This window comes from Hypanus sabinus, unplaced genomic scaffold (assembly GCF_030144855.1).
Source record: "Hypanus sabinus isolate sHypSab1 unplaced genomic scaffold, sHypSab1.hap1 scaffold_659, whole genome shotgun sequence".
Lineage (NCBI taxonomy): Eukaryota > Metazoa > Chordata > Chondrichthyes > Myliobatiformes > Dasyatidae > Hypanus > Hypanus sabinus.
The window spans coordinates 219,993-246,270 of record NW_026781513.1 but is presented as its reverse complement, the minus strand read 5'-3'; the positions used below and the strand labels follow the sequence as shown (position 1 = coordinate 246,270).

At 50.7% G+C, this 26,278-nt stretch overlaps 1 gene segment (V, D, J or C); it reads right to left on the bottom strand.

The window, feature by feature from the left end:
• Positions 1-809: 809 nt before the first annotated feature.
• The window catches only part of LOC132389803 (Ig lambda chain C region-like), a 72,583-nt gene continuing 47,114 nt past the window's right edge, over positions 810-26,278 (bottom strand). The window contains 4 exon segments of the C gene segment in view: positions 810-2,025; positions 13,430-13,536; positions 16,608-16,628; positions 20,323-20,673. Of these exon segments, the coding sequence occupies positions 1,999-2,025; positions 13,430-13,536; positions 16,608-16,628; positions 20,323-20,673 (506 nt within the window).

Below are 26,278 nucleotides of genomic sequence, written 5' to 3'. Positions count from 1 at the left end.
GAGGGGTGACAGTTTAAGGATAAAGGGGAAGCCTTTTAGGACCGAGATGAGGGAAAACTTCTTCACAGAGAGAGTGGTGAATCTGTGGAATTGTCTGCCACAGGAAACAGTTGGGGCCGGTTCATTGGCTATATTTAAGAGGAAGTTAGATATGGCCCTTGTGGCTAAAGGGATCAGGGGGTATGGAGAGAAAGCAGGTACCGGGTCCTGAGTTGGATGATCAGCCATGGTCATACTGAATGGCGGTGGAGGCTCGAAGGGCCGAATGGCCGACTCCTGCACTTACATTCTATGTTTCTATGGATTAGATTCACCAGGATGTTGCCTGGATTAGAGAGGGTGCAGAGGAGATTCACTAATACGAGTTGCTTAAGTTTTAAGGAGATTGGAGGACGGAGTGCGGCGGGTATTGGAGTTAGGTTTCTTTATGCAGAGGGGAGTGGGTGTGTTGGACGCGTGGTAGAGGCAAGCACATCAGGGATATTTAAGAGTTCCTTCAGTAAGCAAACGGATGAAAGCAAATTGAAAGCTTTGCGGGACTGAAGGGTTAGATTGATTTTGAAGAAGGCAGAGAGGTCAGCACAGCATCTTGGGCCGAAGGGCCTGCACTGTGCTGTTGTGTCCTATGCTCTCAACGCTATGCAATCACGCGATTGTTGAATCATTGCAAAATCCTCAGATCATGAATTCAAGAAGTTATAAAATCATGAGATCATGCATTCACCAATTCATAAACTCATAATCACGACCGTATGAAATTATGAAATCATTTAAAATAGAAATAATGGAATCACAGGGTTAAAACATCGTGAAAAGGTAGAAATCATTTAATGGTAAAGTTACAGAAAGATGAAAAATATAGGAATCATCGAATGAAGAATTTATAAAATCATATAAGAATAGAAATCATGGAAACAAGAAGTTAAAAATCATGAAATCACGGAATCAAGAAGTTATTAAATCTTTACAAATTAACAGATATGATGGGAAAGAGCCATAAGATCATGCCAAAATAGAAACTACAGAATCATGAAGTTACAAAATAAAAATCATGGAATCATGAAATTACATAACAGAAATCATGAAATCATGAAGTCACAAAACTGAAATTACAGAATTCACAAATCATGAAGTTGTGAAATAGCAAGTTTCTAAAGCATGGATTTGCGGAATTTAAAAATCATGAAATCAACGAATCGCAATAGTAAACTTATGAATCCATTAAATTGTGGAATTGTGAAAGAATAAAGCCCCAGAGTAATAACATCAGAAAAAGAACATAACATTGTGAAACTGTCCAATTCATGAGAAATAAAATCATCAAAATATACAGATCAGGGAGACCAGCGATGACAACATGGAGAGGGAGGAAGCTGGGAAGAAGGAGCGATGTGCAAGCTCTCGACATACGAACAGACAGGCACACTGAGAGACACACCTCCACTGGAACCGGGACTCTCTCTCACACCCTCCCTTCCTCCCTCCTCTCTCTCTCTCTCTCTCTCTCTCTCTCTCTCTCTCTCTCTCTCTCTCTCTCACACACACACACACTCTCTCACACACACACATACACACACACACACACACTCTCACACACACCATACACACTCTCTCTCTCTCACACACACACACTCTCTCACACACACTCTCTCTCTCTCTCACACACACACACACACACACACACACACACACACACACACACACACACATACACACACACACACACACACACACACACACACACACACACACACACTCACACACACACATCGAATCCGGCTCTCTCCACTTTGCCAGCCGAGCGACAGAGACTGGAAGCGACTGAGTGACAAAGGTGGCGGCGAGATTGGAAGAGCAAGTCTGGGCTGGGCGCCCGACAGAGGGCGAGAGTGAGGGAGCACCGGCCATTAGTGACCCCGACGGCCGGGTGATCTTGAGGGCCGACGATGACGCTCCCTTCATCCTTCCCATCCAATGCTCCTGACCCTTCTCGGCCATTCAGTCAAATCTTCTCTTGTACGATGACTGGAATAGAAAAGGGGAGAGAAGAAAACGGCGGATCAAAAAACGGATCAGAGGGATCTTGGGGTCTGAGTACATAGGACGCTCAAAGCAGCTGCGCAGGTTGACTGTGTTGTTAAGAAGGCGTACGGTGTATTGGCCTTCATCAATCGTGGGTCTGAGTTCAGGAGCCGAGAGGTAATGTTGCAGCTATATAGGACCCTGGTCAGACCCCACTTGGAGTACTGTGCTCAGTTCTGGTCGCCTCACTACAAGAAGAACGTGGAAGCCATAGAAAGGGTGCAGAGGAGATTTACAAGGATGTTGCCTGGATTGGGGAGCATGCCTTATGAGAATAGGTTGAGTGAACTCGGCCTTTTCTCCTTGGAGCGACGGAGGATGAGAGGTGACCTGATAGAGGTGTATAAGATAATGAGAGGCATTGATCGTGTGGATAGTCAGAGACTTTTCCCCGGGGCTGAAATGGCTAAAACAAGAGGACACGGGTTTCAGGTGCTGGGGAGTAGGTGCAGAGGAGATGTCAGGGGTAAGTTTTTTACTCAAAGAATGGTGAGTGCATGGATTAGAGAAGGTGCAGAGGAGATTCACCGGGATGCTGCCTGGATTAGAGAGGGTGCAGAGGAGATTCACCGGAATGCTGCCTGGATTAGAGAGGGTGCAGAGGAGATTCACCAGGACGCTGCCTCTATTAAAGAGGGTGCAGAGGAGATTCACTGGGATGCTGCCCGGATTAGAGAGGCTGCAGAGGAGATTCACCAAGACGCTGCCTGGATTAGAGAGGGTGCAGAGGAGATTCACCAGGACGCTGCCTGGATTAGAGAGGGTGCAGAGGAAATCCACCAGGATGCTGCCCGGATTAGAGAGGGTGCAGAGGAGATCCTCCAGGATGCTGCCTGGATTAGAGAGGGTGCAGAGGAGATTCACCAGGGTGCTACATGGATTAGAGAGGGTGCAGAAGACATACACCGGGATGCTGCCTGGATTAGAGAGGGTGCAGAGGAGATTCACCATGATGCTGCCTGGATTAGAGAGGGTGCAGAGGAGATTCACCAGGATGCTGCCTGGATTAGAGAGGGTGCAGAGGAAATCCACCAGGATGCTGCCCGGATTAGAGAGGGTGCAGAGGAGATCCTCCAGGATGCTGCCTGGATTAGAGAGGGTGCAGAGGAGATTCACCAGGACGTTGCCTGGATTAGAGAGGGTGCTGAGGAGATTCACCGGGACGCTGCCTGGATTAGAGAGGGTGTAGAGGAGATTCACCAGGACGCTGCCTGGATTAGTGAGGGTGCAGAGGAGATTCACCGGGATGCTGCCTGGATTAGAGAGGGTGCAGAGGAGATTCACCATGATGCTGCCTGGATTAGAGAGGGTGCAGCGGAGATTCACCAGGATGCTACCTGGATTACAGAGGGTGCAGAGGGGATTCACCAGGATGCTGCCTGGATTAGAGAGTGTGCAGAGGAGATTCGCCAGGATGCTGCCTGGATTAGAGAGGGTGCAGAGGAGATTCACCATGATGCTGTCTGGATTAGAGCGGTTGTAAAGAAGATTTCCCAGGATGCTGCTTGGATTAGAGAGGGTGCAGAGGATATTCAACGGGATGCTGCCTGGATTAGAGAGTGTGTAAAGAAGATTTACCAGGGTGCTGCCTGGATTTGAGAGGGTGCAGAGGAGATTCACCAGGGTGCTACATGGATTAGAGAGGGTGCAGAAGACATTCACCGGGATGCTGCCTGGATTAGAGAGGGTGCAGAGGAGATTCACCATGATGCTGCCTGGATTAGAGAGGGTGCAGAGGAGATTCACCAGGATGCTACCTGGATTACAGAGGGTGCAGAGGAGATTCACCAGGATGCTGCCTGGATTAGAGAGGGTGCAGAGGAGATTCACCATGATGCTGCCTGGATTAGAGAGGGTGCAGAGGAGATTCACCAGGATGCTGTCTGGATTAGAGCGGGTGTAAAGAAGATTTCCCAGGATGCTGCTTGGATTAGAGAGGGTGCAGAGGACATTCAACGGGATGCTGCCTGGATTAGAGAGGGTGTAAAGAAGATTTACCAGGGTGCTGCCTGGATTTGAGAGGGTGCAGAGGAGATTCACCATGATGCTGCCTGGATTAGAGAGGGTGCAGAGGAGATTCACCAGGATGCTACCTGGATTACAGAGGGTGCAGAGGAGATTCACCAGGATGCTGCCTGGATTAGAGAGGGTGCAGAGGAGATTCACCATGATGCTGCCTGGATTAGAGAGGGTGCAGAGGAGATTCACCAGGATGCTGTCCGGATTAGAGCGGGTGTAAAGAAGATTTCCCAGGATGCTGCTTGGATTAGAGAGGGTGCAGAGGACATTCAACGGGATGCTGCCTGGATTAGAGAGGGTGTAAAGAAGATTTACCAGGGTGCTGCCTGGATTTGAGAGGGTGCAGAGGAGATTCACCAGGGTGCTACATGGATTAGAGAGGGTGCAGAAGACATTCACCGGGATGCTGCCTGGATTAGAGAGAGTGCAGAGGAGATTCACCAGGATGCTACCTGGATTACAGAGGGTGCAGAGGAGATTCACCAGGATGCTGCCTGGATTAGAGAGGGTGCAGAGGAGATTCACCAGGATGCTGTCTGGATTAGAGCGGGTGTAAAGAAGATTTCCCAGGATGCTGCTTGGATTAGAGAGGGTGCAGAGGAGATTCACCAGGATGCTGTCTGGATTAGAGAGGGTGCAGAGGAGATTCACCGGGATGCTGCCTGGATTAGAGAGTGTGCAGAGGAGATTCGCCAGGATGCTGCCTGGATTAGAGAGGGTGCAGAGGAGATTCACCAGGATGCTGTCTGGATTAGAGCGGGTGTAAAGAAGATTTCCCAGGATGCTGCTTGGATTAGAGAGGGTGCAGAGGAGATTCACCAGGATGCTGTCTGGATTAGAGAGGGTGCAGAGGAGATTCACCGGGATGCTGCCTGGATTAGAGAGTGTGCAGAGGAGATTCGCCAGGATGCTGCCTGGATTAGAGAGGGTGCAGAGGAGATTCACCAGGATGCTGTCTGGATTAGAGCGGGTGTAAAGAAGATTTCCCAGGATGCTGCTTGGATTAGAGAGGGTGCAGAGGATATTCAACGGGATGCTGCCTGGAGTAGAGAGGGTGTAAAGAAGATTTACCAGGGTGCTGCCTGGATTTGAGAGGGTGCAGAGGAGATTCACCAGGGTGCTACATGGATTAGAGAGGGTGCAGAAGACATTCACCGGGATGCTGCCTGGATTAGAGAGGGTGCAGCGGAGATTCACCAGGATGCTACCTGGATTACAGAGGGTGCAGAGGGGATTCACCAGGATGCTGCCTGGATTAGAGAGTGTGCAGAGGAGATTCGCCAGGATGCTGCCTGGATTAGAGAGGATGCAGAGGAGATTCACCAGGATGCTGTCTGGATTAGAGTGGGTGTAAAGAAGATTTCCCAGGATGCTGCTTGGATTAGAGAGGGTGCAGAGGATATTCACCAGGATGCTGTCTGGATTAGAGAGGGTGCAGAGGAGATTCACCGGGATGCTGCCTGGATTAGAGAGTGTGCAGAGGAGATTCGCCAGGATGCTGCCTGGATTAGAGAGGGTGCAGAGGAGATTCACCAGGATGCTGTCTGGATTAGAGCGGGTGTAAAGAAGATTTCCCAGGATGCTGCTTGGATTAGAGAGGGTGCAGAGGAGATTCAGCAGGATGCTGTCTGGATTAGAGAGGGTGCAGAGGAGATTCACCGGGATGCTGCCTGGATTAGAGAGTGTGCAGAGGAGATTCGCCAGGATGCTGCCTGGATTAGAGAGGTTGCAGAGGAGATTCACCAGGATGCTGTCTGGATTAGATCGGGTGTAAAGAAGATTTCCCAGGATGCTGCTTGGATTAGAGAGGGTGCAGAGGATATTCAACGGGATGCTGCCTGGATTAGAGAGGGTGTAAAGAAGATTTACCAGGGTGCTGCCTGGATTTGAGAGGGTGCAGAGGAGATTCACCAGGGTGCTACATGGATTAGAGAGGGTGCAGAAGACATACACCGGGATGCTGCCTGGATTAGAGAGGGTGCAGAGGAGATTCACCATGATGCTGCCTGGATTAGAGAGGGTGCAGAGGAGATTCACCAGGATGCTGCCTGGATTAGAGAGGGTGCAGAGGAAATCCACCAGGATGCTGCCCGGATTAGAGAGGGTGCAGAGGAGATCCTCCAGGATGCTGCCTGGATTAGAGAGGGTGCAGAGGAGATTCACCAGGACGTTGCCTGGATTAGAGAGGGTGCTGAGGAGATTCACCGAGACGCTGCCTGGATTAGAGAGGGTGTAGAGGAGATTCACCAGGACGCTGCCTGGATTAGTGAGGGTGCAGAGGAGATTCACCGGGATGCTGCCTGGATTAGAGAGGGTGCAGAGGAGATTCACCATGATGCTGCCTGGATTAGAGAGGGTGCAGCGGAGATTCACCAGGATGCTACCTGGATTACAGAGGGTGCAGAAGGGATTCACCAGGAAGCTGCCTGGATTAGAGAGTGTGCAGAGGAGATTCGCCAGGATGCTGCCTGGATTAGAGAGGGTGCAGAGGAGATTCACCATGATGCTGTCTGGATTAGAGCGGGTGTAAAGAAGATTTCCCAGGATGCTGCTTGGATTAGAGAGGGTGCAGAGGATATTCAACGGGATGCTGCCTGGATTAGAGAGTGTGTAAAGAAGATTTACCAGGGTGCTGCCTGGATTTGAGAGGGTGCAGAGGAGATTCACCAGGGTGCTACATGGATTAGAGAGGGTGCAGAAGACATTCACCGGGATGCTGCCTGGATTAGAGAGGGTGCAGAGGAGATTCACCATGATGCTGCCTGGATTAGAGAGGGTGCAGAGGAGATTCACCAGGATGCTACCTGGATTACAGAGGGTGCAGAGGAGATTCACCAGGATGCTGCCTGGATTAGAGAGGGTGCAGAGGAGATTCACCATGATGCTGCCTGGATTAGAGAGGGTGCAGAGGAGATTCACCAGGATGCTGTCTGGATTAGAGCGGGTGTAAAGAAGATTTCCCAGGATGCTGCTTGGATTAGAGAGGGTGCAGAGGACATTCAACGGGATGCTGCCTGGATTAGAGAGGGTGTAAAGAAGATTTACCAGGGTGCTGCCTGGATTTGAGAGGGTGCAGAGGAGATTCACCATGATGCTGCCTGGATTAGAGAGGGTGCAGAGGAGATTCACCAGGATGCTACCTGGATTACAGAGGGTGCAGAGGAGATTCACCAGGATGCTGCCTGGATTAGAGAGGGTGCAGAGGAGATTCACCATGATGCTGCCTGGATTAGAGAGGGTGCAGAGGAGATTCACCAGGATGCTGTCTGGATTAGAGCGGGTGTAAAGAAGATTTCCCAGGATGCTGCTTGGATTAGAGAGGGTGCAGAGGACATTCAACGGGATGCTGCCTGGATTAGAGAGGGTGTAAAGAAGATTTACCAGGGTGCTGCCTGGATTTGAGAGGGTGCAGAGGAGATTCACCAGGGTGCTACATGGATTAGAGAGGGTGCAGAAGACATTCACCGGGATGCTGCCTGGATTAGAGAGAGTGCAGAGGAGATTCACCAGGATGCTACCTGGATTACAGAGGGTGCAGAGGAGATTCACCAGGATGCTGCCTGGATTAGAGAGGGTGCAGAGGAGATTCACCAGGATGCTGTCTGGATTAGAGCGGGTGTAAAGAAGATTTCCCAGGATGCTGCTTGAATTAGAGAGGGTGCAGAGGAGATTCACCAGGATGCTGTCTGGATTAGAGAGGGTGCAGAGGAGATTCACCGGGATGCTGCCTGGATTAGAGAGTGTGCAGAGGAGATTCGCCAGGATGCTGCCTGGATTAGAGAGGGTGCAGAGGAGATTCACCAGGATGCTGTCTGGATTAGAGCGGGTGTAAAGAAGATTTCCCAGGATGCTGCTTCGATTAGAGAGGGTGCAGAGGATATTCAACGGGATGCTGCCTGGAGTAGAGAGGGTGTAAAGAAGATTTACCAGGGTGCTGCCTGGATTTGAGAGGGTGCAGAGGAGATTCACCAGGGTGCTACATGGATTAGAGAGGGTGCAGAAGACATTCACCGGGATGCTGCCTGGATTAGAGAGTGTGCAGAGGAGATTCGCCAGGATGCTGCCTGGATTAGAGAGGGTGCAGAGGAGATTCACCAGGATGCTGTCTGGATTAGTGCGGGTGTAAAGAAGATTTCCCAGGATGCTGCTTGGATTAGAGAGGGTGCAGAGGATATTCAACGGGATGCTGCCTGGAGTAGAGAGGGTGTAAAGAAGATTTACCAGGGTGCTGCCTGGATTTGAGAGGGTGCAGAGGAGATTCGCCAGGATGCTGCCTTGATTAGAGAGGGTGCAGAGGAGATTCACCAGGATGCTGTCTGGATTAGAGTGGGTGTAAAGAAGATTTCCCAGGATGCTGCTTGGATTAGAGAGGGTGCAGAGGAGATTCACCAGGATGCTGTCTGGATTAGAGAGGGTGCAGAGGAGATTCACCGGGATGCTGCCTGGATTAGAGAGTGTGCAGAGGAGATTCGCCAGGATGCTGCCTGGATTAGAGAGGGTGCAGAGGAGATTCACCAGGATGCTGTCTGGATTAGAGCGGGTGTAAAGAAGATTTCCCAGGATGCTGCTTGGATTAGAGAGGGTGCAGAGGAGATTCACCAGGATGCTGTCTGGATTAGAGAGTGTGCAGAGGAGATTCACCGGGATGCTGCCTGGATTAGAGAGTGTGCAGAGGAGATTCGCCAGGATGCTGCCTGGATTAGAGAGGGTGCAGAGGAGATTCACCAGGATGCTGTCTGGATTAGAGCGGGTGTAAAGAAGATTTCCCAGGATGCTGCTTGGATTAGAGAGGGTGCAGAGGATATTCAACGGGATGCTGCCTGGAGTAGAGAGGGTGTAAAGAAGATTTACCAGGGTGCTGCCTGGATTTGAGAGGGTGCAGAGGAGATTCACCAGGGTGCTACATGGATTAGAGAGGGTGCAGAAGACTTTCACCGGGATGCTGCCTGGATTAGAGAGGGTGCAGAGGAGATTCACCATGATGCTGCCTGGATTAGAGAGGGTGCAGCGGAGATTCACCAGGATGCTACCTGGATTACAGAGGGTGCAGAGGGGATTCACCAGGATGCTGCCTGGATTAGAGAGTGTGCAGAGGAGATTCGCCAGGATGCTGCCTGGATTAGAGAGGGTGCAGAGGAGATTCACCAGGATGCTGTCTGGATTAGAGTGGGTGTAAAGAAGATTTCCCAGGATGCTGCTTGGATTAGAGAGGGTGCAGAGGATATTCACCAGGATGCTGTCTGGATTAGAGAGGGTGCAGAGGAGATTCACCGGGATGCTGCCTGGATTAGAGAGTGTGCAGAGGAGATTCGCCAGGATGCTGCCTGGATTAGAGAGGGTGCAGAGGAGATTCACCAGGATGCTGTCTGGATTAGAGCGGGTGTAAAGAAGATTTCCCAGGATGCTGCTTGGATTAGAGAGGGTGCAGAGGATATTCAACGGGATGCTGCCTGGATTAGAGAGTGTGTAAAGAAGATTTACCAGGGTGCTGCCTGGATTTGAGAGGGTGCAGAGGAGATTCACCAGGGTGCTACATGAATTAGAGAGGGTGCAGAAGACATTCACCGGGATGCTGCCTGGATTAGAGAGGGTGCAGAGGAGATTCACCATGATGCTGCCTGGATTAGAGAGGGTGCAGAGGAGATTCACCAGGATGCTACCTGGATTACAGAGGGTGCAGAGGAGATTCACCAGGATGCTGCCTGGATTAGAGAGGGTGCAGAGGAGATTCACCATGATGCTGCCTGGATTAGAGAGGGTGCAGAGGAGATTCACCAGGATGCTGTCTGGATTAGAGCGGGTGTAAAGAAGATTTCCCAGGATGCTGCTTGGATTAGAGAGGGTGCAGAGGACATTCAACGGGATGCTGCCTGGATTAGAGAGGGTGTAAAGTAGATTTACCAGGGTGCTGCCTGGATTTGAGAGGGTGCAGAGGAGATTCACCAGGGTGCTACATGGATTAGAGAGGGTGCAGAAGACATTCACCGGGATGCTGCCTGGATTAGAGAGAGTGCAGAGGAGATTCACCAGGATGCTACCTGGATTACAGAGGGTGCAGAGGAGATTCACCAGGATGCTGCCTGGATTAGAGAGGGTGCAGAGGAGATTCACCAGGATGCTGTCTGGATTAGAGCGGGTATAAAGAAGATTTCCCAGGATGCTGCTTGGATTAGAGAGGGTGCAGAGGAGATTCACCAGGATGCTGTCTGGATTAGAGAGGGTGCAGAGATTCTCCGGGATGCTGCCTGGATTAGAGAGTGTGCAGAGGAGATTCGCCAGGATGCTGCCTGGATTAGAGAGGGTGCAGAGGAGATTCACCAGGATGCTGTCTGGATTAGAGCGGGTGTAAAGAAGATTTCCCAGGATGCTGCTTGGATTAGAGAGGGTGCAGAGGAGATTCACCAGGGTGCTACATGGATTAGAGAGGGTGCAGAAGACATTCACCGGGATGCTGCCTGGATTAGAGAGGGTGCAGAGGAGATTCACCATGATGCTGCCTGGATTAGAGAGGGTGCAGCGGAGATTCACCAGGATGCTACCTGGATTACAGAGGGTGCAGAGGGGATTCACCAGGATGCTGCCTGGATTAGAGAGTGTGCAGAGGAGATTCGCCAGGATGCTGCCTGGATTAGAGAGGGTGCAGAGGAGATTCACCAGGATGCTGTCTGGATTAGAGTGGGTGTAAAGAAGATTTCCCAGGATGCTGCTTGGATTAGAGAGGGTGCAGAGGATATTCACCAGGATGCTGTCTGGATTAGAGAGGGTGCAGAGGAGATTCACCGGGATGCTGCCTGGATTAGAGAGTGTGCAGAGGAGATTCGCCAGGATGCTGCCTGGATTAGAGAGGGTGCAGAGGAGATTCACCAGGATGCTGTCTGGATTAGAGCGGGTGTAAAGAAGATTTCCCAGGATGCTGCTTGGATTAGAGAGGGTGCAGAGGATATTCAACGGGATGCTGCCTGGATTAGAGAGTGTGTAAAGAAGATTTACCAGGGTGCTGCCTGGATTTGAGAGGGTGCAGAGGAGATTCACCAGGGTGCTACATGAATTAGAGAGGGTGCAGAAGACATTCACCGGGATGCTGCCTGGATTAGAGAGGGTGCAGAGGAGATTCACCATGATGCTGCCTGGATTAGAGAGGGTGCAGAGGAGATTCACCAGGATGCTACCTGGATTACAGAGGGTGCAGAGGAGATTCACCAGGATGCTGCCTGGATTAGAGAGGGTGCAGAGGAGATTCACCATGATGCTGCCTGGATTAGAGAGGGTGCAGAGGAGATTCACCAGGATGCTGTCTGGATTAGAGCGGGTGTAAAGAAGATTTCCCAGGATGCTGCTTGGATTAGAGAGGGTGCAGAGGACATTCAACGGGATGCTGCCTGGATTAGAGAGGGTGTAAAGTAGATTTACCAGGGTGCTGCCTGGATTTGAGAGGGTGCAGAGGAGATTCACCAGGGTGCTACATGGATTAGAGAGGGTGCAGAAGACATTCACCGGGATGCTGCCTGGATTAGAGAGAGTGCAGAGGAGATTCACCAGGATGCTACCTGGATTACAGAGGGTGCAGAGGAGATTCACCAGGATGCTGCCTGGATTAGAGAGGGTGCAGAGGAGATTCACCAGGATGCTGTCTGGATTAGAGCGGGTATAAAGAAGATTTCCCAGGATGCTGCTTGGATTAGAGAGGGTGCAGAGGAGATTCACCAGGATGCTGTCTGGATTAGAGAGGGTGCAGAGATTCACCGGGATGCTGCCTGGATTAGAGAGTGTGCAGAGGAGATTCGCCAGGATGCTGCCTGGATTAGAGAGGGTGCAGAGGAGATTCACCAGGATGCTGTCTGGATTAGAGCGGGTGTAAAGAAGATTTCCCAGGATGCTGCTTGGATTAGAGAGGGTGCAGAGGAGATTCACCAGGGTGCTACATGGATTAGAGAGGGTGCAGAAGACATTCACCGGGATGCTGCCTGGATTAGAGAGGGTGCAGAGGAGATTCACTATGATGCTGCCTGGATTAGAGAGGGTGCAGCGGAGATTCACCAGGATGCTACCTGGATTACAGAGGGTGCAGAGGGGATTCACCAGGATGCTGCCTGGATTAGAGAGGGTGCAGAGGAGATTCACCATGATGCTGCCTGGATTAGAGAGGGTGCAGAGGAGATTCACCAGGATGCTGTCTGGATTAGAGCGGGTGTAAAGAAGATTTCCCAGGATGCTGCTTGGATTAGAGAGGGTGCAGAGGACATTCAACGGGATGCTGCCTGGATTAGAGAGGGTGTAAAGAAGATTTACCAGGGTGCTGCCTGGATTTGAGAGGGTGCAGAGGAGATTCACCAGGGTGCTACATGGATTAGAGAGGGTGCAGAAGACATTCACCGGGATGCTGCCTGGATTAGAGAGAGTGCAGAGGAGATTCACCATGATGCTGCCTGGATTAGAGAGGGTGCAGAGGAGATTCACCAGGATGCTACCTGGATTACAGAGGGTGCAGAGGAGATTCACCAGGATGCTGCCTGGATTAGAGAGGGTGCAGAGGAGATTCACCATGATGCTGCCTGGATTAGAGAGGGTGCAGAGGAGATTCACCAGGATGCTGTCTGGATTAGAGCGGGTGTAAAGAAGATTTCCCAGGATGCTGCTTGGATTAGAGAGGGTGCAGAGGACATTCAACGGGATGCTGCCTGTATTAGAGAGGGTGTAAAGAAGATTTACCAGGGTGCTGCCTGGATTTGAGAGGGTGCAGAGGAGATTCACCAGGGTGCTACATGGATTAGAGAGGGTGCAGAAGACATTCACCGGGATGCTGCCTGGATTAGAGAGAGTGCAGAGGAGATTCACCAGGATGCTACCTGGATTACAGAGGGTGCAGAGGAGATTCACCAGGATGCTGCCTGGATTAGAGAGGGTGCAGAGGAGATCACCAGAACGCTGCCTGGATTACAGAGGGTGCAGAGGAGATTCACCAAGATGCTGCCGGATTAGAGAGGGTGCAGAGGCGTCTCACCAAGATGTCTCCTAGTTTAGAGGATAGGTCACACACCGTGAATGGTGGCGAGTGTCGAGGGACAGAGGGGCCTCAGCGGACAAGGTTAGGACCCAGCACCTGAATGGCGGAGGGCGTGCGTTCTTTAATTAGCCATATTACCAGGTAGCGAAATGGAGGGATATTTGAGCAAGTGCGGGTAGATGAGGGGTGTCAGTGGGCGTCCTGGCTGGCAGGGACACTCGGGCCGAACGGATTCTTCCCGCCGGTCCCCGCCCTGCCCGCCCCACCTCCCGCGCCTCGCCGCGGACACGGGCTGCCGCCGGGTTCGTGGTCGGGAGAGGTTACCTTCGCCTTCCAGCCCAGTACCACCAGGATGATGCCGTAGAGGACGCTTTTGAAGATCAGGATGAGATACGTCAACCTACCGGCGTGTAAGGTGGGCAGCTTTTGCTCTGTCGAAGAGAAAAGGAAATGACGTTGGCGTTTGGAAGCCTGAACTGACTGACATAGGCAGCTCCTTATGGCGCGTCTCCCATTCCAGCGAGTGGCCCCCTCTTTGTTCATTTATGGATAAAACGCGTGACCCCTTGCTAATAAACCGCCTGCCCGCTACACGCCGAAGTTAAAAAGTTGCGGAAACGTGAGAAACTTTGCTTAATTGGAGCGACTGGGCTTGTATACACTGGAATTTAGGAGGATGAGAGGGGATCTGATTGAAACTTATAAGATTATTAAGGGATTGGACACACTGGAGGCAGGAAACACGTTCCCGATGTTGGGGGGAGTCCAGAATCAGAGGCCACAGTTTAAGTATAAGGGTTAGGCCGTTTAGAACGGAGTTCAGGAAAAACTTGTTCACCCAGAGAGTGGTGGATATGTGGAATGCTCTGCCTCAGAAGACAGTGGAGGCTAATTCTCTGGATGCTTTCAAGAAAGAGTTCGATAGAGCTCTTAAAGATAGCGGAGTCAAGGGATATGGGGAGAAGGCAGGAACGGGGTACTGATCGGAAATGATTGAATGGCAGTGCTGGCTCGAAGGGCCGAATGGCCTACTCCTTCACCAATTGTCTATTGTGCTTCACCCTACTCTACAAATAGTAAATAAAATGAATAGTGCGTACTTTTCACTTTCATTCTAAACATCGTACTGATGGTAAGACTATTGGCAGTATGGAAGATCAGAGGGATCCTGGGATCCGAGTCCATAGGACACGCAAAAGAGCTATGCATGTCGACAGTGTTGTTGAGAAGGCGTACGGTGCATTGGCCTTCATCAATCATGGGACTGAGTTTAGGAGCCGAGCATGTTGCAGCTATATAGGACCCTGGTCAGACCCCACTTGGAGTACTGTGCTCAGTTCTGGTCGTCTCACTACAGGAAGGATGTGGAAACTGTAGAAAGGGTGCAGAGGAGATTTACAAGGATGTTGCCTGGATTGGGGAGTATGCCTTATGAGAATAGGTTGAGTGAACTCAGCCTTTCCTCCATAGAGCGACGGAGGATGAGAGGTGACCTGATATAGGTGTATAAGATGATGAGAGGCATTGATCGTGTGGATGGTCAGAGGCTTTTTCCCAGGGCTGAAATGGCTAACATGAGGGGCATAATTTAAGGTGCTCGGAAATGCAGGCAGTCCCCGAGTTACGAACGTCCGACTTACGGACCCTCGCAATGGATATAGTCTGATCAAGATGATGAGAGGCATCGATCGTGTGGATAGTCAGAGGCTTTTTCCCCGGGGCTGAAATGGTTGCCTCAAGAGGACACAGGTCTAAGGTGCTGGGGAGTAGGTACAGAGGAGATGTCAGCGGTAAGTGTTTTTACTCAGAGAGTGGAGAGTGTGTGGAACGGGCTGCCGGCGGCGGTGGTGGAGGCGGATACGATAGGGTTTTTTAAGAGACTTTCGGATAGATTCATGGAGATTAGAAAAATAGAGGGCTGTGGGTAAACCTAGGTAATTTCTAAAGTAGGTACATGTTCGGCACAGCTTTGTGAGCCAAAGGGCCTGTATTGTGCTGTAGGGTTTCTATGCTTTTATTCACAGTTTCAACACTACACATAAAAAAGAAGTGCCGCAAAGTTTTCTGGCCGTGTAAAAATTTCTTGCTTAGAGCAATGGTTGGTCTGCGCAACTGGGAATACATGTAAGTCTATAAAACCATAAGATATCAGAGCAGACCAGGCCAATAGCTCCGCCATTCAATTATGGGCTGATCCAATTCTTCCAGTCATCCTCACTCCCCTGCCTTCTCCCCATACCTTTTGCTGCCCTGGCTAATCAAGAACCTGTCTATCTCTGCCTTAAATGCACCCAATGACTTGGCTTCACAGCCGGTCGTGGCTGCGAACCCCACAGATTTACCACCCTCCGACTGAAGTAAATTTTCCACATCTCAGTCCTGAAAGGGCGTCCTTCAATCCTGAAGTCGTGCCCTCTTGCCCTAGACTCCCCCCACCCCACCATGGGAAATAACTTTGTCATCTCTAATCTGTTCAGGCCTTTTAACATTCGGAATATCCCCTCTCATTCTCCCGAACTCAGTGCAGCCCCGGAGCTGCCAGAAGTTCCTGATACGGTATCCCTTTCATTCCTGGAACATTTCGCACATTTCCCACATCTCCCAGACCACCCGACCCTGGGAGAAGAGACCGTGCGCATTCAGCCTCTCTGTGCCCCTTCGTGGGGCGAAACGCAGCGGTGAGATCTTCAGGACTGGAAAGGAAGGGTGGGGGTGGGGTGGGGTGCAGTATGCAAAATAAGACGGTAGGGCGGGGGAAGGGACGGGACAGCAAGTTGGAAGGAGATAAGTGAGACCAGGCGAGGGGAAAGGTGGCTGAGAGAGGGGGGGGGGGAAGTGATGAGATGGGGAGATGTGAGAAGCTGGGAGGAGACAGGTGGGAGAGGCAAAGGGCCGAAGGTGAAGGAATCTGATTGGACAGGAGGAAGGACCATGGAAGAGCGGGGAGGAGGTGAGGGAACTAGAGGGAGCGGATTGGTGGAAGATGCGAAGGGCCGAAGGAGAAGAAATCTGATTGGACTAAGGACGATGAAAAAAATGAGAAGGGAAGAACCGGGGTGGTGATGGTGCCGGTTTGGGGGGGGGGGGTGGTGGTTGGTGGGGGAAGATAGGTGGAAGCAGTAAAGAGTTTAAGAAGAAGGGGATTAGATAGGAGCGGACAGAGGACCACGGGACAGAGGGAAGGAGGTGAGGAGCCGAGAGGAGAGATAGGTGGAAACGCCAAAGGGCTTGAAAGAAAAAGGCATCTGACAGGAGAGAGGACAGAGGACCATGCGAGAATGGGAATGAGCTGGTGTTGCAGAGCGTGGCCATGGATCCGGAGGATGAGAAGAGAAGGGACGAGGCGCCATCAGAATGAGGGAAAACAAAAAAGGGGGTGCGGTGGGGGGGGGGTACGAATGCGAACGCGCAGGGACGTTAGAAAGCGCCGCAGAGAGTCGCGGACCCGGCCCGATGAAATATATTTTAAATAAACGGTTCGTAGACGTTTTGGAAGACTTACTACTGGATAAATCACATCGATCTGCGGGGAAAGAAAAGAAAAGACAGAGGTTAACCCCAGAATATCCATTTCAACGCCCAGGGCTTACCGGCAGCGAACGCGGATCACCCCCCACCCCCCCGCAGGGGTCGGCGTTGGCGACCGCAGATTCTCATTACCGAACGGCGGGAAGGGATTGACGCCGGTGCGGCCGAGTCTGGCAAGTCACCGCGTGCAGACAGAAGGGGCATGAGGGAATTGAGGACAGGAGGTGGGATAGAACATAGAATATAGAATAGTACAGCACAGAACAGGCCCTTCGGCCCACAATGCTGTGCTGACCCTTAAACCCTGCCTCCCATACAACACCCCCACAAATTCCTCCATATACCTGTCTAGTAGTCTCTTAAACTTCACTAGTGTATCTGCCTCCACCACTGACCCAGGCAGTGCATTCCACGCACCATCCACTCTGAGTGAAAACCCTTCCTCTAATATCCCCCTTGAACTCCGCACCCCTTACTTTAAAGCCATGTCCTCTTGTACTGAGCAGTGGTGCCCTGGGGAAGAGGCGCTGGCTGTCCACTCTATCTATTCCTGATGGATAGATAGAAAGATAGATAGATAGATGGTTGGATGGATGGATGGATGGATGGATGGATGGATGGATGGATGGATAGATAGATAGATAGATAGATAGATAGATAGATAGATAGATAGATAGATAGATAGATAGATAGATAGATAGATAGATAGATAGATAGATAGATAGATAGATAGACAGATAGATAGATAGATAGATAGATAGATAGATAAATAGATAGATGGATGGATGGATAGATAGAAAGGTGGTTAGATAGATGGATGGATAGGCAGACAGAAAGATGGCTAGACAGATGGATAGACAGATGGATAGATAGATATATAGACAGACAGATAGATGGACGTGGACGGTCAGAAGATCGAGCAAAGGAGTGGCGGCTGGAGTCCAGCTGTGGGACATTTGCACTCGCTAGTCTGACGAACTGAATACCGAGGATTTGGGCCCGCTCCGGGGATTGGGATCTAAGGACTCAATTTGGTTTGGAATGCTTCTATTTTTTACATGATTTGTTTTTTTCTCTCTCTCCCCCCTGCGCTGAGAGGGTTGGGGGGGGGGTTCGATCTTTATTTTTTTAAATTGGTTTATTTCCGGTTTCTTGGTTTGCGCCTGACTGTAAGCAAACAACTCTCACTGTTGCACACCTAATTTGCATTCTTTGGTTGTAAATGTACTTTCAATCTTTGCAGCATCGCGGGGAGAATTAAGGTGGAGACTATTTTTTGAAGTAGATAGTGGTCGACAAATCGATACCGAAGGCACCCTCTGCACCCTCTCTAATCCGGGCAGCGTCCTGGGGAATCTCCTCTGAACCCTCTCTAATCCGGACAGCATCCCGGTGAATCTCCTCTGCACCCTCTCTTATTCAGACAGCATCCTGGTGACTCTCCTCTGCACCCTCTCTATTCCAGGTAGCGTCCTGGGGAATCTCCTCTGAACCCTCTCTAATCCGGACAGCATCCCGGTGAATCTCCTCTGCACCCTTTCTAATCCAGGCAGCATCCTGGTGAATCTCCTCTGCACCCTCTCTAATCCAGGCGGCATCCTGGTGAATCTCCTCTGAACCCTCTCTAATCCGGGCAGCATCCCAGTGAATCTCCTCTGAACCCTCTCTAATCCGGGCAGCATCCTGGTGAATCTCCTCTGCACCCTCTCTAATCCAGGTAGCGTCCTGGTGAATCTCCTCTGTACCCTCTCTAATCCAGGTAGCGTCCTGGGGAATCTCCTCTGAACCCTCTCTAATCCGGACAACATCCTGGTGAATCTCCTCTGCACCCTTTCTAATCCAGGCATCATCCTGGTGAATCTCCTCTGCATCTTCTCTAATCCAGACAGCATCCCAGTAAATCTCCTCTGCACCCTCTCTAATCTAGACAACATCCTGGTGAATCTCCTTAGCACACTGTCTAATCCGGGCAGCATCCTTTTAGAACCATAGAACATTAGAGTACAGAAACAGGCCTTTTGGCCCTTCTTGGACGTGCCGAACCATTTTTCTGCCTAGTCCCACTGACCTGCACCTGGGCCATTATCCCTCCATACCCCTCTCATCCGTGTACCTGTCCAAGTTTTTCTTAAATGTTAAAAGTGAGCCCGCATTTACCACTTCATCTGGCCGCTCATTCCACACTCCCATCTCTCTGTGTGAAGAAGCCCCTCCCCCCCAATGTTCTCCTTAAACTTTTCCCCCTTCACCTTTAACCCATGTCCTCTGGTTTTTTTTCTCCCCCAGCCTCAGTGGAAAAAGCCTGCTTGCATTCACTCTATCTATACCCATCATAATTTTATACACCTCTATCAAGTCTCCCCTCATTCTTCTACGCTCCAGGGAATAAAGTCCTCACCTATTCAACCTTTCTCTCTAACTCAGTTTCTCAAGTCCCGGCAACATCCTTGTAAACCTTCTCTGCACTCTTTCAACATTATTAATATCCTTCCTGTAATTCGGTGACCAAAACTGCGCATAATACTCCAAATTCGGCCTCACCAATGCCTTATGCAACCTCACCATTACATTCCAAATCTTATACTCAATACTGTGATTTATAAAGGACAATATGCAAGAGCTCTCTTTACGACCCTGCGTACCTGTGACGCCACTTTTAGGGAATTATGTATCTGTACTCCCAGATCCCTCTGTTCTACTGCACTCCTCAGTGTCCGACCATTTACCCTATATGTTCCACCTTGGGTTTTCCTTCCAAAGTGCAATACCTCACACTTGTCTGTATTAAACTCCATCCGCCATTTTTCAGCCCATTTTTCCAGCTGGTCCAAATCCCTCTGCGAGCTTTGAAAACCTTCCTCACTGTCCACTACACCTCCAATCTTTGTATCATCAGCTAATTTGCTGATCCAATTTACCACATTATCATCTAGATCATTGAGAGATGAGAAATAACAATGAACACAGCACTGATCCCTGTGGCACACCACTAGTCACAGGCCTCCACTCAGAGTAGCAATCCTCCACTACCACTCTCTGACTTCTCCCATTGAACCAATGTCTAATCCAATTTGCTACCTCTCCGTGTATACCTAGCGACTGAATCCTCCTAACTAACCTCCCATGCGGGACCTTGTCAAAGGTCTTACTGAAGTCCATATATACAACATCCACTGCCTTCCCGTCATCCCCTTTCCCGGTAACCGCCTCGAAAAGCTCTAATAGATTGGGTAAACATGACCCGCCGCGCACAAAGCCATGTTGACTCTCCCTAACAAGTCCCTGTCTATCCAAACACTTGTAGATCCCGTCTCTTCCACGCGGCCACGCGGAGCACGGGCGGACTTCCTTTCAGACGGCGCCGCCATTGAACCCAGCGCTCATGGCGTCGCTACGCGGCCCAGTTTCCGCCCACCCTGTGTACTGTGTCGGGCGCAGTAACGTTCATCAGTTATGGTGTATCAGATTGTGAGAGACATTGATCGTGAAAGTCCCCCCCCCCGCCCCCCAGGGATGAAATGGCTAGAACGCGAGGGCACGGTTTTAAGGTGCTGGGGAGTGGGTAGAGAGGAGATGCCACCAGGGGCAGGCTATTTACGCAGAGAGTGGTGGAAGCGTGGAATGGGCTGCCGGCAATGTTCCCGCGCCAGAGCCGCTCAGTGTCCGCTGTTGGCCATGCCGATACTCACCTATCTTGACATCGATATGATCCTTGATCTCCACTGGGTTGGAGCCATCTTTGTAGTGCTCCACGAAGCACACGATCTTCTTGCTGCCGGCGTACTCCTCGAGGCTGAGGAGGAGCCGGCTGCTGATGCTGTAGCTGTCGTTATTTGTATTGGCCGACGACTCCGGATCCGTCAGCAGCCGGCTGTCGTTGGACGGGATTCTCACGTTGTTCAGCAGCCAATGGATGCGCAGGTTGTCCGGGTAGAATTCGGTGACGAGGCAGACCAAGGTGACCTTCTGCGTCTCCTTCAGTTCCCATGGCGACGGCTGCAGGAGGGTCACGTTTGGACTTCGTTCCTTTTTCTTGGGATCTTTGGAGAGAGGGTGGGGGGAGGTAAATAGGGTCGAGGAATTAATAGCAGTAATTTATTACATGATTACGAAAATACAGTCAGATATATTGGAGGAGTTCTGGATGTAGCTGCAGGTGGTTGAGGATATAGACAGGCTGCAGAGTTGGGCAGAAAAATGGCAGATGGAGTTCAATCCGGACAAGTGTGCAGTGATGTATTTTGGAAGGACAAACCAGAAGACTTGAGTACAGGATTAATGGTCAGTTACTTAAGAGTGTGGATGAACAAAGGGACCTTGGGGTTCAAATCCATACATCCCTCAAGGTCGCTGCACAAGTTAATGGGGTAGTTTAGAAGGCCTATGGGATGCTGGGGTTCATTAACAGGGGGATTGAGTTCAAAAGTAGAGAGGTCATGTTGCAACTCTACAAATCTCTAGTGAGAACACATTTAGAGTATTGTGTTCAATTCTGGTCACCTCATTATAGGGAGGATATGGAAGCTATGGACAGGATGCAGAGGAGATTTACCAGGATGTTGCCTGGTTTGGAGAACGAGTCATATGAGGCAAGGTTAGCAGAGCTGGGACTTTTCCCTTTGGGGCGTAGAAGAATGAGAGGGGACTTGATAGAGGTCTACAAGATTATGAGAGGCAAAGATAGGGTGGATAGTCAGAGCCTGTTTCCCAGGGCACCAATAGCAAACACTAGAGGGCATAGGTACAAAATTAAGAGAGGGAAGTTTAGGGGAGACATCAGGGGTACGTTTTATTACACAAAGAGTTGTGAGTGCCCGGAATAACTTGCCAGGGATGGTGGTAGAGGCTAAAACATTAGGGGTATTTAAAAGCCTCTTGGACAGGGACATGGATGAAAGAAAAATGGAGGGTTCTGTGGTAGTCTGGGTTTATAATCCATATCCATTTCTTTTTTTAAAAAAGATTATATGGGTCGGCACAACATGGAGGGCTGAAGGGCCTGTACTGTGATGCAGTGTTCTATGGTTCTATGGTTCCATATCTCCGATAAAATTAAAAATGAATGGGAGGAGGAACTTCAACTTCCTTTGCAATAGAAGAACAGTTTTTCAATTATCTAACTTCTATTTGTGCGAAACACATGTTGATTCAATTTAAAGTGGTGCTTGGGGCTCATATGTCCAAATATAAATTAGCTCGTTTTTAACTCTTATGTAAATCCGATTTGTGATAGACGTCATTTGACGTAGCCTCTCTGACTCATATGTTTTGGTCTTGTCCTCTTTCGGAAAAAATTCGGAAAGATATTTTTCATATATTCTCTATAGTTTTGCACGTTGATTTACAACCTCGCCCTGCCACTGCAATTTTCGGTTTACCAATGAGTGATCTGCCCTCGTCAGCTCGGCGGATGATTGCATTCGCTACATCAATGGCGAGAGGATCTATTTTATTGAAATGGAAAGAGATGAATCCCCCCCCCCACTACATCTCAATAGTTTCCCCAAATCATATCCTGCCCGTCTCCACCACCGTTGCCGGCAGCCCATTCCACGCACCCACCACTCTCTGTGTGAAACACTTACCCCTGACATCTCCCCAGTACCTACTCCCCAGCGCCTTAAACCTATGCCCCCTCGTGTTAGCCATTTCAGGCCCGGGAGAAAGCCTCGGGCTATTTTAGAAACACAGAAAACCTCCAGCACAATACAGGGACTTCGGCCCACAAAGTTGTGCCCAACATGTCCCATATAAACCATCTAACAATCACAGCACGGAAACAGGCCATCTCGGCCCTTCCAGTCCGTGCCGAACGCTTACTCTCACCTAGTCCCACCGACCTGCACTCAGCCCATAACCCTCCATTCCTTTACTGTCCATATACCTATCCAATTTTACTTTAAATGACAATACCGAACCTGCCTCTACCACTTCTACTGGAAGCTCGTTCCACACAGCTAACACTCTCTGAGTAAAGAAGTTCCCCCTCGTGTTACCCTTAAACTTTTGCCCCCTAACTCTCAACTCACGGCCTCTTGTTTGAAGCTCCCCTACTCTCAGCTGGATCAGCAAATTTACTGATGATGTAAAGATTGGAGGTGTACTGGACAGTGAGGAAGGTTTTCAAAGCTTGCAGAGGGATCCGGACCAGCTGGAAAAAAGAGCTGAAAAATGGCAGATGTAGTTTCATGCAAAGAAGTGTGAGGTATTGCACTTTGCAAGGAAAAACTAAGGTAGAGCATACAAGGTAAATGGTCGGGCACTGACGAGTGCAGTAGAGCAGAGGGATCTGGGAGTACAGATACAAAATTCCCTAAAAGTGGCGTCACAGGTAGATAGAGTAGTAAAGTGAGCTATTGGCACATTGGCCTTTATAAATCCAAGTATTGAGTATAAGAGTTGGAACGTTATGGTGAGGTTGTATAAGGCATTGGTGAGGCCGAATTTGGAGTATTGTGTGCAGTATTCGCCACCGAATTACAGGAAGGATATTAATCAGATTGAAAGAGTGCAGAGAAGGTTTACAAGGATGTTGCCGGGACTTGAGAAACTGAGTTAGAGAGAAAGGTTGAATAGGTGAGGACTTTATTCCCTGGAGCGTAGAAGAATGAGGGGAGACTTGATAGAGGTGTATAAAATTATGATGGGTATAGATAGAGTGAATGCAAGCAGGCTTTTTCCACTGAGGCTGGGGGAGAAAAAAAAACAGAGGTCATGGGTTAAGGGTGAAGGGGGAAAAGTTTGAAGGGAACATATGGGAGGGGTTCTTCACACAGAGAGTGGTGGGAGTGTGGAATGAGCTGGCAGATGAAGCGGTAAATACGGGCTCACTTTTAACATATAAGAAAAACTTGGACAGGTACACGGATGAGAGGGGTATGGAGGGATATGGGCCAGGTGCAGGTCAGTGGGACTCGGCAGGAAAATGGCTCGGCACAGCAAGAAGGGTCGAAAGGCCTGTTTCTGTGCTGTAATGTTCTACGGTTCTATCAGAGAAGTTCAAGGGGGATATTAGAGGGAGGTTTTCCACTCAGAGAGTGGTTGGTGCGTGGAATGCACTGCCTGAGTCAGTGGTGGAAGCAGATACACTAGTGAAGTTTAAGAGACTACTAGACAGGTATATGGAGGAATTTAATTTGGGTGGTTATATGGGAGGCAGGGTTTGAGGGTCGGCATAAATTTGTGGACCGAGGGGCCTGTAATGTGCGGTATTATTACGGGTTCTTTCACCATCCCGTTTGAGGGTTGGAGAGGGGGCAGGAGAGGAAAGAAGCTGCAGAGGGTGGAAATTGAGCCAGCTTCATCATGGATAATTCCTCCCCGCCCCCACAACCACCCCCGCGTCGGGGACATCTTGAAAAGGCGATGCCTCAAGAATGTAGTTTTCAATATTAAGACTTTAAGGACCCATTCCCCCCTCACAGCTAGCCCCACCACCTTGGACATGCCCTCTCCTCGTTACTAACAAGAGGGAGGAGGTGAAGGTGCTGTGTTGCACAATGATCTCTGTTCTCGAAACCAGTTGTGGAGGGGCGGAGACTGTTTGCAATCGCCGAAAGGCAGGAAATGGATGGCGGTTGAAATGAAATGTTCCACCGCCTGATCTTAAATTGAGAATTTCCGTTGCTGCTGCAATACTGGACTCAGTGCTGTTTACTTCACAGCAGTCATCAAGGGGGAAATGTACTTGTCAAATGTCACACATTCCACTTGTCGTTGTGAAGCTCCCGACCCCCTAACCCGCGCAGCTTCCCATAACACACTCCCGGGATCAGACACGGAGTGAATCTCCCTCCACACCGTCCCATCACACACTCCCGGGGTCAGACACAGAGTGAATCTCCCTCCACACAGCCCCATCACACACTCCCGGGGTCACACACAGAGTGAATCTCCCTCAACTCCGTCCCATCACACACTCCAGGGGTCAGACAGAGAGTGAATCTCCCCCCACACCATCCCATTACACACTCCCGGGGTCAGACACAGAGTGAATCTCCCTCCACACTGTCCCTTCACACACTCCCGGGATCAGACACAGAGTGAATCTCCCTCCGCACCGTCCCATCACACACTCCCTGGGCCAGACAGAGTGAATCTCCCTCCACACCGTCCCATCACACACTCCCGGGGTCAGACACAGAGTGAATTTCCCTCCACACCGTCCCATCACACAGCCCCGGGGTCAGACAGAGAGTGAATCTCCCTCCACACCGTCCCTTCACACATCCCCGGGGTCAGACACAGAGTGAATCTCCCTCCACACCGTCCCATCACACACCCCCGGGGTCAGACACAGAGTGAATCTCCCTCCACACCGTCCCTTCACACACCCCCGGCGTCAGACACAGAGTGAATCTCCCTCCGCACCGTCCCGTCACACACTCCCGGGATCAGACACAGAGTGAATCTCCCTCCACACCGTCCCATCACACACTCCCGGGGTCAGACACAGAGTGAATCTCACTCCGCACCGTTCCATCACACCCTCCAGGTAAGACACAGAGTGAATCTCCCTTCACACCGTCCCATCACACACTCCTGGGGTCAGACACAGAGTGAATCTCCTTCCATACCGTCCCATCATACACTCCCTGGATCAGACACAGAGTGAATTTCCCTCCACACCGTCCCACGCTCAGTCCCGGGGTCAGACACAGAGTGAATCTCCCTCCACACCGTCCCATCACACAGTCCCGGGGACAGACACAAAGTGAATCTCCCTTCACACCGTCCCATCACACACTCCCGGGGTCAGACACAGAGTGAATCTCCCTCCACATCGTCCCATCACACTCCCGGGGTCAGACACAGAGTGAATCTCCCTCCACATCGTCCCATCACACTCTCCCGGGGTCACACACAGAGTGAATGTCCCTACACACTGTCCCATCACACACTCCCGGGGTCAGACACAGAGTGAATCTCCCTCCACACCGTCCCATCACACACTCCCGGGGTCAGACACAGAGTGAATCTCCCTCCACACCGTCCCATCACACACTCCCGGGGTCAGACACAGAGTGAATCTCACTCCGCACCGTTCCATCACACCCTCCAGGTAAGACACAGAGTGAATCTCCCTTCACACCGTCCCATCACACACTCCTGGGGTCAGACACAGAGTGAATCTCCTTCCATACCGTCCCATCATACACTCCCGGGATCAGACACAGAGTGAATTTCCCTCCACACCGTCCCACGCTCAGTCCCGGGGTCAGACACAGAGTGAATCTCCCTCCACACCGTCCCATCACACAGTCCCGGGGACAGACACAAAGTGAATCTCCCTTCACACCGTCCCATCACACACTCCCGGGGTCAGACACAGAGTGAATCTCCCTCCACATCGTCCCATCACACTCCCGGGGTCAGACACAGAGTGAATCTCCCTCCACATCGTCCCATCACACTCTCCCGGGGTCACACACAGAGTGAATGTCCCTACACACTGTCCCATCACACACTCCCGGGGTCAGACACAGAGTGAATCTCCCTCCACACCGTCCCATCACACACTCCCGGGGTCAGACACAGAGTGAATCTCCCTCCACACCGTCCCATCAGACTCTCCCGGGGTCAGACACAGAGTGTATCTGCATCCACACCGTCCCATCACACATTCCCGGGTCAGACACAGAGCGA